General features: G+C 35.4%; 2 protein-coding genes across 3 annotated transcripts; both read right to left on the bottom strand.

Moving 5' to 3' along the window:
- Positions 1 to 6,385: 6,385 nt before the first annotated feature.
- On the bottom strand, positions 6,386 to 11,785 carry LOC132713692 (circumsporozoite protein-like). The gene is made up of 8 exons (XM_060696364.1): positions 11,593 to 11,785; positions 11,283 to 11,369; positions 10,276 to 10,410; positions 9,852 to 9,929; positions 8,632 to 8,820; positions 8,053 to 8,245; positions 7,322 to 7,430; positions 6,386 to 6,657 (listed from the first exon to the last, which is right to left on the bottom strand). Exons 1-8 carry the CDS (start codon positions 11,783 to 11,785, stop codon positions 6,466 to 6,468), a joined length of 1,176 nt encoding a protein of 391 aa, XP_060552347.1. The 3' UTR covers positions 6,386 to 6,465.
- A 32-nt stretch (positions 11,786 to 11,817) lies between these two features.
- On the bottom strand, positions 11,818 to 14,939 carry LOC132713691 (uncharacterized). Of its 2 annotated transcripts, XM_060696363.1 has the most exons (3): positions 14,755 to 14,939; positions 12,489 to 13,316; positions 11,818 to 12,431 (listed from the first exon to the last, which is right to left on the bottom strand). In XM_060696363.1, the coding sequence occupies exons 1-3, from the start codon at positions 14,804 to 14,806 to the stop codon at positions 11,818 to 11,820; spliced, it is 1,494 nt and encodes a 497-aa protein (XP_060552346.1). In that variant the 5' UTR covers positions 14,807 to 14,939. The 2 variants fall into 2 exon arrangements, with proteins under 2 accessions (XP_060552346.1, XP_060552345.1); XM_060696362.1 differs by having other exon boundaries at positions 11,818 to 13,316.
- Positions 14,940 to 15,453: the final 514 nt, after the last annotated feature.

Genomic DNA, 15,453 nt, shown 5'->3' with positions numbered 1-15,453 from the left:
ACATGAGTCTGCGCCCATTGCAAACGCTCTTGAATATGGCTTTGTGTCAAAGAATGCGAATTGCTGGCCTCCGTGACCTCAACCCAGCATCGTGCAACCTGTTTCTAACAGTTTGTGTGCTAACACGCATACCAGTTGCATTCTGGAAGTCGTTACGTATGGTCGTAGCGTTCCAGAACTGTTGGCGCCTGGCCTGAAGGACAATAAATCGGTTCTGTTCTTGAGTCGTTGAACGTTCCCGACCTCCGGCGTGGCCCTACAAGACATTTCCAGTCATTTGAAATCGATTCCACATCCTGGAGACAACGCTCTGGGATACCCCAAGGACATGGGCAACGTGCCTTTGTGAACGGCCAGCCTCCAACATTTCAAATACCCTGTTCATCTCATCTTCACTAAGACGACCGTCTAACCTGCCGGTTTGCCATAGTTTGTTAATTTCGAGCACAGTTTTACAATAAAACGAGAGAAATCTTTGCACATGGTCATAAGTCACAAAATTTCCACAGGTATGCTTTTCCACGTGAACATGAATAAATCGATAACTTAAGTATACGATTATGAGGTCCCCCCGTACAGGTGTATCGTTAGCGCAAATATGATTTCAATATGATGATAAAAGGACTAATATATGCAATGTCAAAAAGGTGATCCTTAGCAAATTTTTAGTTGTATATTATGAATGTGTTAGCTTGAGTATTACCGTGAATATAACGTATGTATATATAGTGAAGGAAGCCCTTGGGACTGTTTTGAAGCAACAAACTTAGAACTTAGAAATTAGATGAACCATAAAGGAGAGAAAACGCTATATCGATTTCAAGATAGACAAGAAGATGGATGTGAGATAAATATCTTACTAGTATTTAATTTTTCAAAAAATCGATAAACTCATTGGAATAAAACTGCTATGGAGTCTCCGACGAATTATAGAAGTAAGGTTATTCCAATAGTAGTTGTGGACTATATCAGTCGTGGGCTTATATACTGCCCAGAATAGCTTGCAACGGCCGTAACATTTTCCACTGTACTGTAATTTTAACTAATCCACTTTTGTTTAATCTGTATGTACATTTGATTGACAAATTTGAACCTGCATTTTATCTTGATAATTTATTCATAAAATCCTACAGACAAAATTTATCTCGTATTAGGTTATCTTCTCATAAATTAAAGAAAGAGGCAGAGAGATATGGTCCTAATAGACATCCACGTTATGAAAGAAAATGTGAATTATGTAATCTTCAAGAAATTGAGGATGAATTTCATTTTATTATCATTTGCAATTGTTATACTGCATTACGTAGGGAGTTCATTAAGCCATTTTTTACAGAAGGCCGAGTATGTTTAAATTTTTGCAGCTTTTTGAAGTCAAAAAATAAATCCGCATTAATTGTACTTGCTAAATACATCATCTTTGCTACTAAGCGTCGATATGACCTAATTAATATTACCATTTAAAAACTATTTTTACGAGTATGTGCATGATAATTTATCATGTATTCACTACATATCACTATATATTAAATATATGAAAGTCATGTTTGCAACGTATTAATAAGAGTAATGCCAACTTCGTATTGTTTAAATATGGATTTAAGAACATTCTCCATATATACTTTTGTTTAATAATATTTATTTTCAATATGATCGTAGCATGACTTATGATTTATGTATTACGTGTTTTGTATTATGACTATGTACAAATATGTATACGCCAATAAATTCTATCTATCTATCTATCTATCTATCTATCTATCTATCTATCTATCTATCTATCTATCTATCTATCTATCTATCTATCTATCTATCTATCTATCTATCTATCTATCTATCTATCTATCTATCTATCTATCTATCTATCTATCTATCTATCTATCTATCTATCTATCTATCTATCTATCTATCTATCTATCTATCTATCTATCTATCTATCTATCTATCTATCTATCTATCTATCTATCTATCTATCTATCTATCTATCTATCTATCTATCTATCTATCTATCTATCTATCTATCTATCTATCTATCTATCTATCTATCTATCTATCTATCTATCTATCTATCTATCTATCTATCTATCTATCTATCTATCTATCTATCTATCTATCTATCTATCTATCTATCTATCTATCTATCTATCTATCTATCTATCTATCTATCTATCTATCTATCTATCTATCTATCTATCTATCTATCTATCTATCTATCTATCTATCTATCTATCTATCTATCTATCTATCTATCTATCTATCTATCTATCTATCTATCTATCTATCTATCTATCTATCTATCTATCTATCTATCTATCTATCTATCTATCTAACTAACTTTTTCCAATAATAAAATCAAGTGCTCTTCTAAAAATATCACGTGACAAACAAGATTTAACAACATTTTTGGATTTTTGGTTATTTGGTGACATACATGTATATCAATGTATCTCGGATGTTACGTCAAATGCATTTTTGTTGTTCAGAGTTCTGAAAATTTAAGTGTCTATATGGCTGTATAATTTTACCAGAGGTTAGTTTTATGATAGATAACAGATCCCGAGAGTCATAGGAAACTACTAAAAATTACATTTCACAAATAGTACAAAAAACAATTTACTTTTAAAATTTCCTTAGTGTTCATTTTATTATATTATTATCAGAGCTTGTAGCAGTATCGCAGCAGTAGCAGTAGGAAATCGGTAGCAGTAGCAAAATTATAAAATGTGAAGTTGTTAGTAGCAGTAGCTCAGCAGTAGCAGTGGCAAATTTATAAAACGTGAAGTTGACAGTAGCAGTAGCATACAGTAGCAGTGGCAAAAATATAAAACGTGAAATCGACAGTAGCAGTAGCACAGAAGTAGCAGTAGCAAAAACTATAAAACGTGAAGTTGGCAGTAGCAGTGGCACAGCAGTATCAGTAGCAAATTATAAAACGTGAAGTTGGCTGTAGCAGTAACACAGCAGTAGTAGTAGCAAAATTATAAAACGTGAAGTTGGCAGTAGCAGTAGCACAGCAGTAGTAGTAGCAAAATTATAAAACGTGAAGTTAGCAGTAGCAGTAGCTCAGCAGTAGCAGTGGCAAATTTATAAAACGTGAAGTTGACAGTAGCAGTAGCATACAGTAGCAGTGGCAAAAATATAAAACGTGAAATCGACAGTAGCAGTAGCACAGAAGTAGCAGTAGCAAAAACTATAAAACGTGAAGTTGGCAGTAGCAGTGGCACAGCAGTATCGGTAGCAAATTTATAAAACGTGAAGTTGGCTGTAGCAGTAACACAGCAGTAGTAGTAGCAAAATTATAAAACGTGAAGTTGGCAGTAGCAGTAGCACAGCAGTAGTAGTAGCAAAATTATAAAACGTGAAGTTAGCAGTAGCAGTAGCACAGCAGTAGTAGTAGCAAAATTATAAAACGTGAAGTTGGCAGTAACAGTAGCACAGCAGTAGTAGTAGCAAAATTATAAAACGTGAAGTTGGCAGTAGCAGTGGCACAGCAGTATCAGTAGCAAATTTATAAAACGTGAAGTTGGCTGTAGCAGTAACACAGCAGTAGTAGTAGCAAAAATATAAAACGTGAAATCGACAGTAGCAGTAGCACAGAAGTAGCAGTAGCAAAATTATAAAACGTGAAGTTGGCAGTAGCAGTAGCACAGCAGTAGTAGTAGCAAAATTATAAAACGTGAAGATGACAGTAGCACCAGTGACATGAATAATATATTTTCAACAATTCATGTATGACGACTTCCACAACATGACTATTTTCAGTGTTGATTTTGTTATTAAACATCAATTGCTAAAAAATAGCACAATTAACTGGATTGAGTAAAGCAGTCTATCTAAATTATAGGGACATGTTATAGAAAGAAAGTAGACAATTTTATATGTATATGGTAGTGTTCATCCATGCTGTTCTACAGAAATTTGAAACTTCGACGGGAGCAATAGCGACAGGAGAATGTTTCAAATTTCAGTAAAACAGCTACGGATATGTAATTGTATCTTTAGACAAATTTTAAATTTACAATCGAAAATCGGTTGCTTTCGTAATGCTTGCCGAATACTTCTAGATAATTGATTTTATGACCGAATATAACGTTGTAATTTATCAATAAATGATGTAAAAATGATGTATGTCTTTTATCCACTTTACAAACTGGACGAGATTTTTTCATTATTAAACGAGCCAAATTCAACTTTGAATCCGGACATAGGTGCGTAATTCAACATATAATTTTCGATATTTTCATTTTTCATAATATTTTCTGTAGTTGTGTAGTATCAATAGGGTTTCCTTTTTCAGCAAATCAGAAAGTAATGACCTTTGGTCGATGCACATGTAAATGAAAACATGATGGAAATAATTTCCTCTAAGAAGCATGTTAATTAACAAGAGTTTCTGGTACATTTAGTTCAGCATTTTTTTAAGTTGAAATGTTCACTGATTCGAGGATATGTGCCAAGATATCAGATGTGGTGTATTTCCAAATAACTTGTTTCTTACATAACAGTAGATTGAAAAAATATGATATTCTGATGCTAAGATATTAATAATATCACTTAGGAATCGGTGTTAATAAGCAAAACATACTAAGGAATTCTACAAAATACAGCGTTTTGCTTACTGTCTATTGCTTGCTGTGCATATTTTAAAGCAATAATATCAAATCATTTCGAATATTGTGATAACGTCACAACAAACAGGGTCCTGTCTACTGCCTATTTCTAACGGTTTTCTTTTGTTTCAAAATAAAAATCTATTGCAATGACATTGGTCAAAGAACTATACAGTTGCCGAAATAGTTTTTGTTTTTGTATTTACTCAAAGGTGGCACCCTCAAAACTGTTTTCGCTGCGACTATAGATATTAAGACCTGGTTTTAATAAAGGATCAATCTTTATAGCTGATCTTTTATTCTTGTTGTTTACTACTTCTGGACTGAATCATCTGTAAAACATTCTCGATTTCGAAATATTCAGTGTATAACTTTTCTGTACTGTATAAGTACAACATTGGCGATCGTTGAGTATGACGGTCATGAAACAACATTAAAATTACAAGACTGTTATTCCGGGAGAATGGATCACTCTCACCGAGATTACCCACTTGTCCTATCCGACTCTCAACTTAACGAATTCTCACAGTCCAAACAAAGTTCAATACTCCGTATTACCGTTTCTTGTATTCTAGTAGTCAAGTTCGCTATCACCCAGACATAAACTAACCTACCCCTGTATACGTTGGGCAACCGGTACTAGTACCAACGCTATAAATCCAATTTCCTAACCGCTAAATGTGATAATTTTATGCTGTTATTGAAGTCTATGTACTTAGGATAAAGATAATCTTTTGGAAATGGTATATAAGACATTTTGGTGAAATATTGTGAAATTAATATTTAGGGTTTTATCTTAGCTTATCATGTGATTTTCCTTTAAAATGTAAACTGTGACCTCCTACGCTCAATATTTTCTAAACTATCAAGGGGCAGGACTAGAAGTGGTTGCACACTTGTTTCAAGCAAGACAATTGGTTGCAAACTTGACAAAATGGTTACAGAGTCATTGAAATTTATAGCGCTTGCACGTTTTTTCTTCAGGTATGTGGGTTTGTATGTTATTTTGAAATTCTTTAATGTGTCTATTCCTTAAATCAATATGTGTGGTACACTCGGTTTAATGTCTTCTGATATGACGAAATAATTGAAGGTATAAAATGGTCATGTACATATTTTAAGATTCGACAAGTGACAATAATTGGCAGTTTTTATGCTCATTTATTCACATCTGTAAGTTTTAAAGTTCACCAAACAAAGGAAAATATATATCTTTCTATGCTATGTAAATGTTTGAATTTGCATGTTCAAAATAAAGTTTAAATATATGAAAATATCGTGTCCAAGCGCATTTTGGTTGCAAACTTATATATTATATATCATATATGAATTTTGCCGGAAATGGACGATTAGTTCGAGCGAGGGGAGGTATTCGAGCGACCCGAGTTCGAGCGAACGTAGTGTAACTGTATTTTCTTCATTGTTTGTTAGTTTTAAGTCAATTTAGGATATGTGATCAAATTTAACTTTTTCTGACCTTATTATATCTTCACCGATAAAGATTGAAAGACTAGGAAATGACAGATTTTCAACAAAAATAGTGCACTGTGAGTCACCAAAAATCTTCAGACACAAGAAAAGCTGATAGTTGCCACCGGAAATCAATAGAAACTTTATCCATGCCGGTTACCACCATACTCGTATCTACACTTAAAAAACTTTATACAACCGATCTTTGGCGTACAATAGCTTGCTACTTTTAAATAACATATCATATTTAGTTAAGGTCGCTTAAATAATCAAGATCAATAAATATTCCCAACAACATTCAGCATTTTTTATATTTTAATATTTTATCACTTTGTTTGAATCCATTTTTAAAATTATTTAGTATGAAACATTTATATTGTAAAATACATTAAACAACTCCGGCTTTCTTTGCACGGAAATCACAGTGCAAACTTTCTCCCTCGTCAAAAAACCATCCGCCCATTTTCTGGCATTCTACCCAAAACTCACTAGTACGAATCATGTCCTTCTTCAGATCAACTGCATCACCGGCGTAGTGTGGGGAATTGCAATCATGACATCCACCACAAAAATCGTTTATCTGCAACGAAGAAAGGTGACTTTAACTCTAGTTTTAGGTAACATCATGTTCATCATCTTTTTACTTTATAGTCTAAGTATACAAATATACATATATATTTATTAACAGTATAAAAGCAATAAGAATTAAGTTGTAAATGATTTAAATGAAGAATAAATATCGAGTTCGTACAAATTTACTTGTTAAAATCGTATGTGATATTTATACATGTAGTAACATAGAAGGAACTCCACTGAGGTCCAAAAGCCTTTAATCATAATATCCGAATTTCTTACATAGACTAACCGGGGCACTTAAAACAGAAATTAAGATATGCAAATTATAATTAATGAAATATACACGGCAATAAATTAAAACTCGTTTTTGTGCTATTGCCTGATTTGAATTAAAAGCGTTGCAACGCTTTTCAATTTCAGTCATTTTCACAATTAATAATTTTTGAAAAACGGAGAAAGGAAATGATCTGAAATTTTGCGCACAAATTATTTGTCTAGACCTACATCAAATGGAATATTCATGTCGAAATAATGAATTATTTCCAGTCCTGTCATGCCATAAAACCTCAATAGGAATATGATTACATGATGTTGGTTTCATGCTTGTTGGACAACATGGATTATTAGGAATGATCGCTGAACATGTGAACACATATAAAATGTCTTACTGTGATTGGTCCATTTTCCGCCAGCTTACTGACGTATTTTAATACAGTAACACTTGGACAGCCGTACAGTCCTGGTGCAGGTATTGGACACCGATCTGGACATGAGTAACTGTAAATTATATATTAAGAGGATAACATGGCTAGCCTCACAAGAATACTACGAAAAAAGACTTGTATCTAATATAATCATCATTCGAGCTAGTTTTGTGAAAACTTATTACAAATTATATTTTTGTAAAGGAGTAATATCCCTTATTCTGTAGAATTTAAAATGCCTATAAAACCATCAATGACAAGCTCGTAAACACTGGCATAAACATCCAGCGTCAGTGACTGATAATGTTAATTTTTTGTTTGGTTTGTTTTACGCTGGACCAACACATTTAAGGCCATATGACACCGAAACAGGAAATATGCGTTTGGCTAATCTCCGGTGTTACAAACTTAAAGCAACACCAGGAGTCAACTCAACTGCTAGAGCTAAGAGATGAATAGACTCCAGTAATTCAAACACATTTAGTCGCTTCTTACTATCAGGTAGGGATACACGGCCTGAATGGGGTAATGATTAAGAAAAACGTCGCTGTGTAGGATTATGCCCTAAAAGAGACGCTAAAAGTGATAATTTTTTCCAAACTTATGCAAAGATCTATACATCTATTCCAAATAATATCAGATTCTTAAAGCACGTGCATTAACGGATAAAGAATCAAATAGCTTTATAACAATACCTAGATCTCTGTGGTATTTTAGGAGGGTAAGGTGGTAGTAGCATTTTCACCCAGTCAAGGGTGGCCTGGAACGCCGTGGCTTTGTCAGTATGATTATCGGCGTGTTGCGTAGCCAGCGTTATTCTTGGATCTACCAGAATCTTACCCGCCATTGCCATACCGACGGGATTGAAGCAGTTGGCCAATGCCTTCACTTTAAAGAATAAAATAGGAAACGGGGATTTAATAATTTTGCTCAACTGAAATGGTAATCTAATATTTTTACAAAATAAAAATGTAATGATTCCCATTGTCCTACATAATTATTAATTTTTATAGGATAAATGGTAGAGAAAAATTACAGTGCTACCTTAACTAATTGTGCTTCAATCATTCTGGTTTTATCTCCGACGTTTACTTCATATCAAAACCTACCATAATATATTATTGTAAATCAAACTTTTTTTTGTAAATATAATTGTAACAAAACTGCATAATTACTAGACTAAGTTAACATGCTTTAACGTTGTTGTTTTAGTCCTCTCCTTATTTGTTCTGCGTAAATATTACATGTATTCTACATGTTGTCAAAATGTTTACCTTCTGCTTTTGCAGCTTCTGCTGCCACATTAACTGCAGCAGACGCAGCGTTACCAACAGCGCCACCTGACGGTTTAGATCCTTGATTCTCATCCACCCATCCATGGCTGTTACCTCCTGTTTTACCACCACTACCTCCCCAGCCGACAATATTACTATTTGAACCGGCAGACCATCCCATGTTTTGGGCTTGAAATAAACCGTTGAAAGACTTTTTTAAGTTTAACTCATAACGAATACATGCACATTTGTTGATATGAATACCGGTTACTGTCATTGATAATAAAGAAAATTGGCTTCATAAATCGCTATTTAATGTTGGTTTTACGAAAAACGTGAAAAAAAATGTAGGCTCTGTGTAAGAAATATATAAAATATGAGATAATAGGGGAAGGAATGGAATGTACATCTATAAAGCATTATAATACACACATACCTGGTATATTAATCTATGGTAATAATACTACACAATCTATCATAGGGTTTTCCATATTCAATAAACACTATGAAATCCCAAATAAATTATCAAAACTGAACACCTCACCAATCGCAGTGATTTGTAAAATCCTCCATGTAATTTCATTTGCAGAGCTACGCCTTGCAGCAAAGCTAATGGGTATAGTTTTTACAGGCTGTCCAGCACCTTCTGACAAAAATTAGGGGAAATTTTAGGGCAATATTTTAGAAAAATTAGGGCTAAAATTAGGAATTTAGGGCACATAACAGAATTTTTAGGGCTAAAATTTGTACTTTAATTTCATAACTAAACTATGGTCCCAAAAGACTAGGATATGGGCTGACCTTTGCTTTTTTGACACAAAAGTAAGTCACAAATATTGCTCTAGTTTAGTTATAGCAAACATGTCTACCAGTGTTCCATAGTCATCAGGTGTTGTTGGCTGCATCCTTAAGAAATTACATCTCTATCATCCAGTCACAACCAAAAACAACCTGACTAATGGATTCACTGGTCAATTGCCTTTAAATGCCTACTCTGAATAGAATATTAAAAGATAATTAGAAGTTACAAGTATGATAATAACAAAAAAAAGAAGAAATGAAATTAAGTGAAAAAATAGGGCATTTTAGGAATTCTCTTTGCAGTTTTCATTTTTTAGGAGTTTTAGCCAAACCGAAAACAATAGTATTTTTTAGGAATTTTAAGGACGCTGGACAGCCTAAGTTTGTTGTTCCTTTTGAAAGTTTAACAGATTAGGTACCGGTTTTGCTCCCGTCTGTCCCCGTGCCATCTCCGTCACAACATCCCCCAACACCATTATTCATGTCCTTGTCCCGACCTAGTCATTGAAATTAAATTTTGTGAAATAGATTACGTAAGAAAATGCATTCAAATTCGAGAATAATCAGTGTATAATAGGCAAATATGATACGCTTAAATGTCACCAATAGATAGAGCTTTGACAGGCTGCAATAATATACCTAAACTAACACAGTGTTTGCATTGAATGCCGCCCTTCTTTGTTGATCTTTGTTTTCATATACTTTGTTATCACATACGTTAAGCAAAAAACAAAGAAACAACAACAACAACAACAACAACAAAAAAGATTTTGTGTAAATGTCAGATGGTTTCATCTATATTGTATTGATATGCACTGCATAAATATCCTCATTTTCATTTACCTTTCCAGCCATCAATTTGTTCTGGATTAAACCCGGCATAGTTGTACTTTCCAGAAGTCGGCTGGGACCCTTTACCGGGCTGGTAGGAGCCAGTCTCCTTGTCAAAGCCGCCCTGATTGTTCACCATATCACCACCTATCGTCGTATAATAATAAAGTTATTGTTGATTATCAAAAGAATTGCCATTCCTCATCTTTAAACTGTGGGCGAGTGACAGCGTTGAAGAGTAATTTTATCATCTGAAGCAACGAATAGCCTCCATACTATTTTACCTTAGACATTTCATATTCATTTTGGGGATATTGCAAATATGAATATATTAATCTAATTTAAAACGCTAATTTGAATATGCCGTAGCTTTCTGTTGTCTTTCGATTCTCTTCAGCGGCATTTATTATACAAACAAATATCTTCAGACAAAACAAGCTTGTCAACATACAATACTGCAATTTAGAGATTTATATACAAGTTCAAAGAATATTCAGAATCAGATATTTAGCATTCAAGTAAGCATTTTCTGTTGCATTTCCAAGGAATTTTGTAACCTTTTAATATATAAAAGATAAAAAGGGGATCGGGGATGCAAATTAACAAATGTATTTGCCGGGTGTTTTACTTATAAATTTGGTTGAGAGCGATATATTTTGATATATTATCTAACGATTTGGGATACCTAATTCGAAACTAGTATATATCCACAAAACAACAAAAGAACTGTTTGCACCCGTAATTGTCTGATGGAGCAAATACTATGAACAAAACCTAGGTATTCAGTTTATAAATGCTTGGAATTATTTCAATTCCGTGCATAAACTTTGAAAGCGGCCTGAACACAAGATAGTTTTATTACTCCTGGCGCTTAGGACGCTTAATATATTAAAGAAGACAAGGAATCGGTGAAAAAATGCTGAATTTTTAATTCTTGACAAACTTGACTTTATATTGGTACTTGTAATTTGAAAATAGTAAACAGAACGTGATTAAAACACAAAAGAATTGATTTATACCCCCAACATTGAGTACTCCGGATTTCATTGGATCAATGTCTGCTTTACCATTGCCACCGCCACCCAACACATTGCCGACCGCAGCACCTGAAACAAGCACGATGGTATAAAAGCTGTAGTAATGTTGTAATTCATGTCAGCACTCAAGTATAGGATAAACACATATTTTTTTTTTTTTTTGAAAACAGAATCCATTTATATAGCCCAAACAATGTATATAATACATGTACCTATAACGGTGTAAAATTTACAATTTTTTAAAATATCTCCATTTCAATGAATTTTGCATTCATTTTAGAAATTCACCTACCAGCCGCAGCTCCGGTTTTAACACCAACCGCACCTCCAACCTGAGATCCAACAGCAGCACCTGTGGACGTACCATTGGTTTGTTTTCCATAAAATGATCCGGCTTGACCATCACCACCCATACCGAAATTCTGAGATCCAGAGGGGCTTGATCCTCCCATAGAACTTCCAAATGAACCGCCAAATCCATCCATTGTGGCATTAGTTCCACCAAAACCTCCAGGTTTTAAACTTTCACCTGTCCTGTAGAAACGAATGATCCTACTTTACCACCTAAAGTCGACCCTCCAATTCCACCGCCAAAACTACCCCCGCCTGAAATCGTGCTTGCCAAGCTACTAGATCCCGTGGATGTTGTTCCAGTAAGAGAACCAGTTCCACTTCCAGATACACTTCCAAACGAGGATGCTGCTCCTGATATTATTGACGATCCAGAACCTGTACTTGTACCTCCACTTAAACTGGAACTACCGGAACCTGTGCTTGTCCCACTTCCAAAGTTACTTACAACACCAGAGTTTGAACCTCCAAAAGACCCGGTAAATCCACCACCGGTTCCAAATGCAGAACCTGCTGTTCCGCTTGCAGAGCTACCGAATGTTCCTCCAGAAGATGTTGAACCGCCTCCAGATGCTCCACCGCCACTGCTACTACTGCCACCAGTTAAACTGTTTCCGGTACCAGAGACAAGAGTAGCTAAACTTCCACCATTGTTGGTAGATTTCGATCCATCTGTATAATGACCATTCCAATTTGTGCTCGATCCGGATCCAGTACTTGAGCTAGATCCTCCATTATTAATCATTCCACTATTTCCACTACCTGAACCTGTGCCGAAAGCTCCAGAACTTGATCCTCCACTTCCGGTACCGAATCCGCCTGACCCTGTCCCAAAACCACCAGAGGTTGATCCTCCACTACCAAAACTCAATCCACCTGTTCCAAAGCCACCAGAGGTTGATCCTCCGCTTCCACCTCCACTTGACCCAATTCCAGAACCTGACCCTGTTCCCGAACCTAAAGAGGTTGACCCTCCACTTCCGAATCCACTTGAACCAGTTCCAAAACCACCAGAAGACGATCCTCCACTTCCGGTACCGAATCCACCTGACCCTGTTCCAGAACCACCAAAAGTTGATCCACCACTTCCGGTACCGAGTCCACCTGAATTTGTTCCAGAACCACTAGAAGTTGATCCTCCACTTCCGGTACCGAATCCACCTGACCCTGTTCCAGAAACACCAGATGTTGAAACTCCACTTCCAGTACCGAATCCATTTGAACCAGTTCCAAATCCGCCAGTAGACGATCCTCCACTTCCGGTACCGAATCCCCCTGACCCTGTTCCAGAAACACCAGATGTTGAAACTCCACTTCCGGTACCGAATCCACCACTTCCGGTACCGAATGCACCTGACCCTGTTCCAGAACTTCCAAAGGTTGATCCACCACTTCCGGTACTGAATCCACCTGAACTTGTTCCAGAACCACTAGAAGTTGATCCTCCACTTCCAGTGCCGAATCCAACAGAACCTGTTCCAAAACCACCAGAGGTTGATCCTCCAAAACTACCAAAACCATTGCTACTGCCACCAAAGTTACCCATGTTTGGGTTCATTGCACCTGGATTAAAGCTCCCCATTAGGTTTGCATTAACCTTATCAGCATTAAACGTTGGAGATCCCATACCACCAGGGGTAAATAACTGCCTTTTCCGCTTCGCACCTGAATTGCATTCAAATATTGATATAAATAAGTATAACTCACTCACGCACGCATGTACACACAGAGAAAATAATGTTAATCAGCAGACAAAATGTATATGATTTTAAGCGGTAAATAATTTTCTGTTTATCTAATCCCTTTAATTTTGGCCACGGACTCCCATTTTCTCCATTCTCAAAATTCATCACTAGTGTCTCGACAAGTTCCAATTAAAACTGTTAAGTATTAGTATTTCCAACAAGTACAAGGGCTTACAATTAAAGCTTACAAACACGGTTCTCATCCCGTTTGACAATTCACGAATTAAATCATTTTCTTGCTGTTATTATTACATTTGCATCATCATTATCATCATCATCATCATCATCATCATCATCATCACTATTATTAGTTAGTCTATAAGTTTGAACATACACATGTAGCAAGTAAAATATACTTAATACATGTATAATTAGGTAAAACTACGATATAAAAAACACTAAATTCAATTCGATCGTGATTTGAACGGCGGGAAAACGGGATTTCGTCAATTTCCGTGATTTTTGCATTTTTGCATTCGTTAAAAATGTTATTATTGTTTTCTGTTTTTGTTGATGTTGTTATTTTGTATTATTTTTTTCCGTCAGAGACTCATTCCTTAACAATGTAGCTAATTTTTCTTCTTTAAAGAGAAACATTCAAAATACTGATTAGCCTGCACAGGCTTTCAAACTGGCCTCGAACTTCGTATGGAGGTAACATGACAAAGACATGGCGGATAGCGTGCCCTGTAGGCGCCCCTTTTGAGGTCCTTTTGTCGTCTCTTTTTTTATCAAGTGATAATAAATTCTCCATTCTGATTAGCTTAGGACAGGTGACATACGGGGGGAAATGGTCAAATCCTTCATTATTTCAAAAGGAGCTTATATGTATTGTGCGGTGCCATATTACAGTGGCATGAAAGACAAGGCAACATGATCTAATATTGTTTAAGTGGTATCGAGAAGTCATGTCATTCTAACCTTATATATTATTTGTTGAATTTGTGAAATTTCTCGATCTTTAAAAGCTGTATCATCCCATCTAATATAGGCTCACATAATAATGGTGTCAATAAAGATCTTCTTTAAAACAAGGGCTTTTCAAATTTAATTTCATCCTGAAATAACTCATGTATTTAAAACAAGTCGAGTTCTTGCGGCACATAGTAATTGTCGTAGTTCAGGAAATAATGACCACGTTGGCCACTGCATATACTTTACTGAATGACGGCTCTCAAGCGTCTCTATATATGTTTCATGGACATGTTCTTATTTAGTATAGGGTTTTGTTTTATGAATGACTAATTAAGAAAATCAGATATTTTAAGATTTTTTTCCTTCCTTTTTCAAATGAAATGTTAGTAAACGGTATTGTTCAGATGATGCATTGGGTTTACAAGACTGAAAGCTGAACTTACCTTGTGCAGCATCTTGAGATAGAAACAGGAACAGAAAAATAACCCTTAACATGTCTCTCTTCTGTTATTGACCACTTAATTCTTAAATTTTGACGAGATAATGTGGTCAATTGAACAAGGGTCACTGATATCAATTAACCTTATCATAAATATTTGCAGACAGGTGTTCCTATTTGGTGATAAACCTAAGGCAGAAATATATGGAATGAATGGTCAGTTAACTGTACATAAAATTTATCAACGGAAATTTATGATAAACAGAATAGAACATGAATTTTATTTTTAGAAATTTCTCTCTTATTCCATAATATGATTATACATCATTGTGTCAAAGCCAAACAATACATAGTATGTAATAGAAAGAGCACCGAAACACGAGGCTATCTGATTTGTACGAGGGGGCGTAGCCCCGCGAGTATTAATCAGATTGCCGAGTGTTTTGGTGTTCTTTCTCTTTTGTATCATAGTCAAACATAAAAGCACGTTCCTTGTTGTCACAAAATGAAACCCCGGCAAAAATGAACCAATGAACGAACATCTGAATATGACATTTCTGTCGCTTTCCCTTTCTCTGCCGTCACAATATGTAACCCCCAGCAAAAATGAGCCAATCAATGGGCATGCTCTGGAGTGCGGGTAACTAATACCCGCACTCCAGTTAACGCACTGTGCATGTATATGTATACGATTTAACCCTGA

This window comes from Ruditapes philippinarum, unplaced genomic scaffold (genome assembly GCF_026571515.1).
Source record: "Ruditapes philippinarum isolate M1 unplaced genomic scaffold, ASM2657151v2 ctg650_1_1_1_1, whole genome shotgun sequence".
Lineage (NCBI taxonomy): Eukaryota > Metazoa > Mollusca > Bivalvia > Venerida > Veneridae > Ruditapes > Ruditapes philippinarum.
This window is presented reverse-complemented; position numbering and strand designations above follow the sequence as displayed.

Bases quoted from the DNA above. Each gene is read 5' to 3' on its own strand.
- LOC132713691 (XM_060696362.1), bottom strand. From the start codon at position 14,806: ATGTTAAGGGTTATTTTTCTGTTCCTGTTTCTATCTCAAGATGCTGCA. The intron at 13,317-14,754 runs GTAAGTTCAGCT...AATGCAATTCAG, and splicing joins ATCTCAAGATGCTGCACAAG to GTGCGAAGCGGAAAAGGCAG.
- LOC132713692 (XM_060696364.1), bottom strand. From the start codon at position 11,785: ATGGATGGATTTGGCGGTTCATTTGGAAGTTCTATGGGAGGATCAAGC. The intron at 11,370-11,592 runs GTAGGTGAATTT...TGCTTGTTTCAG, and splicing joins TAAAACCGGAGCTGCGGCTG to GTGCTGCGGTCGGCAATGTG. The intron at 8,821-9,851 runs GTACCTAATCTG...GTTTATTTCAAG, and splicing joins GACAGACGGGAGCAAAACCG to CCCAAAACATGGGATGGTCT.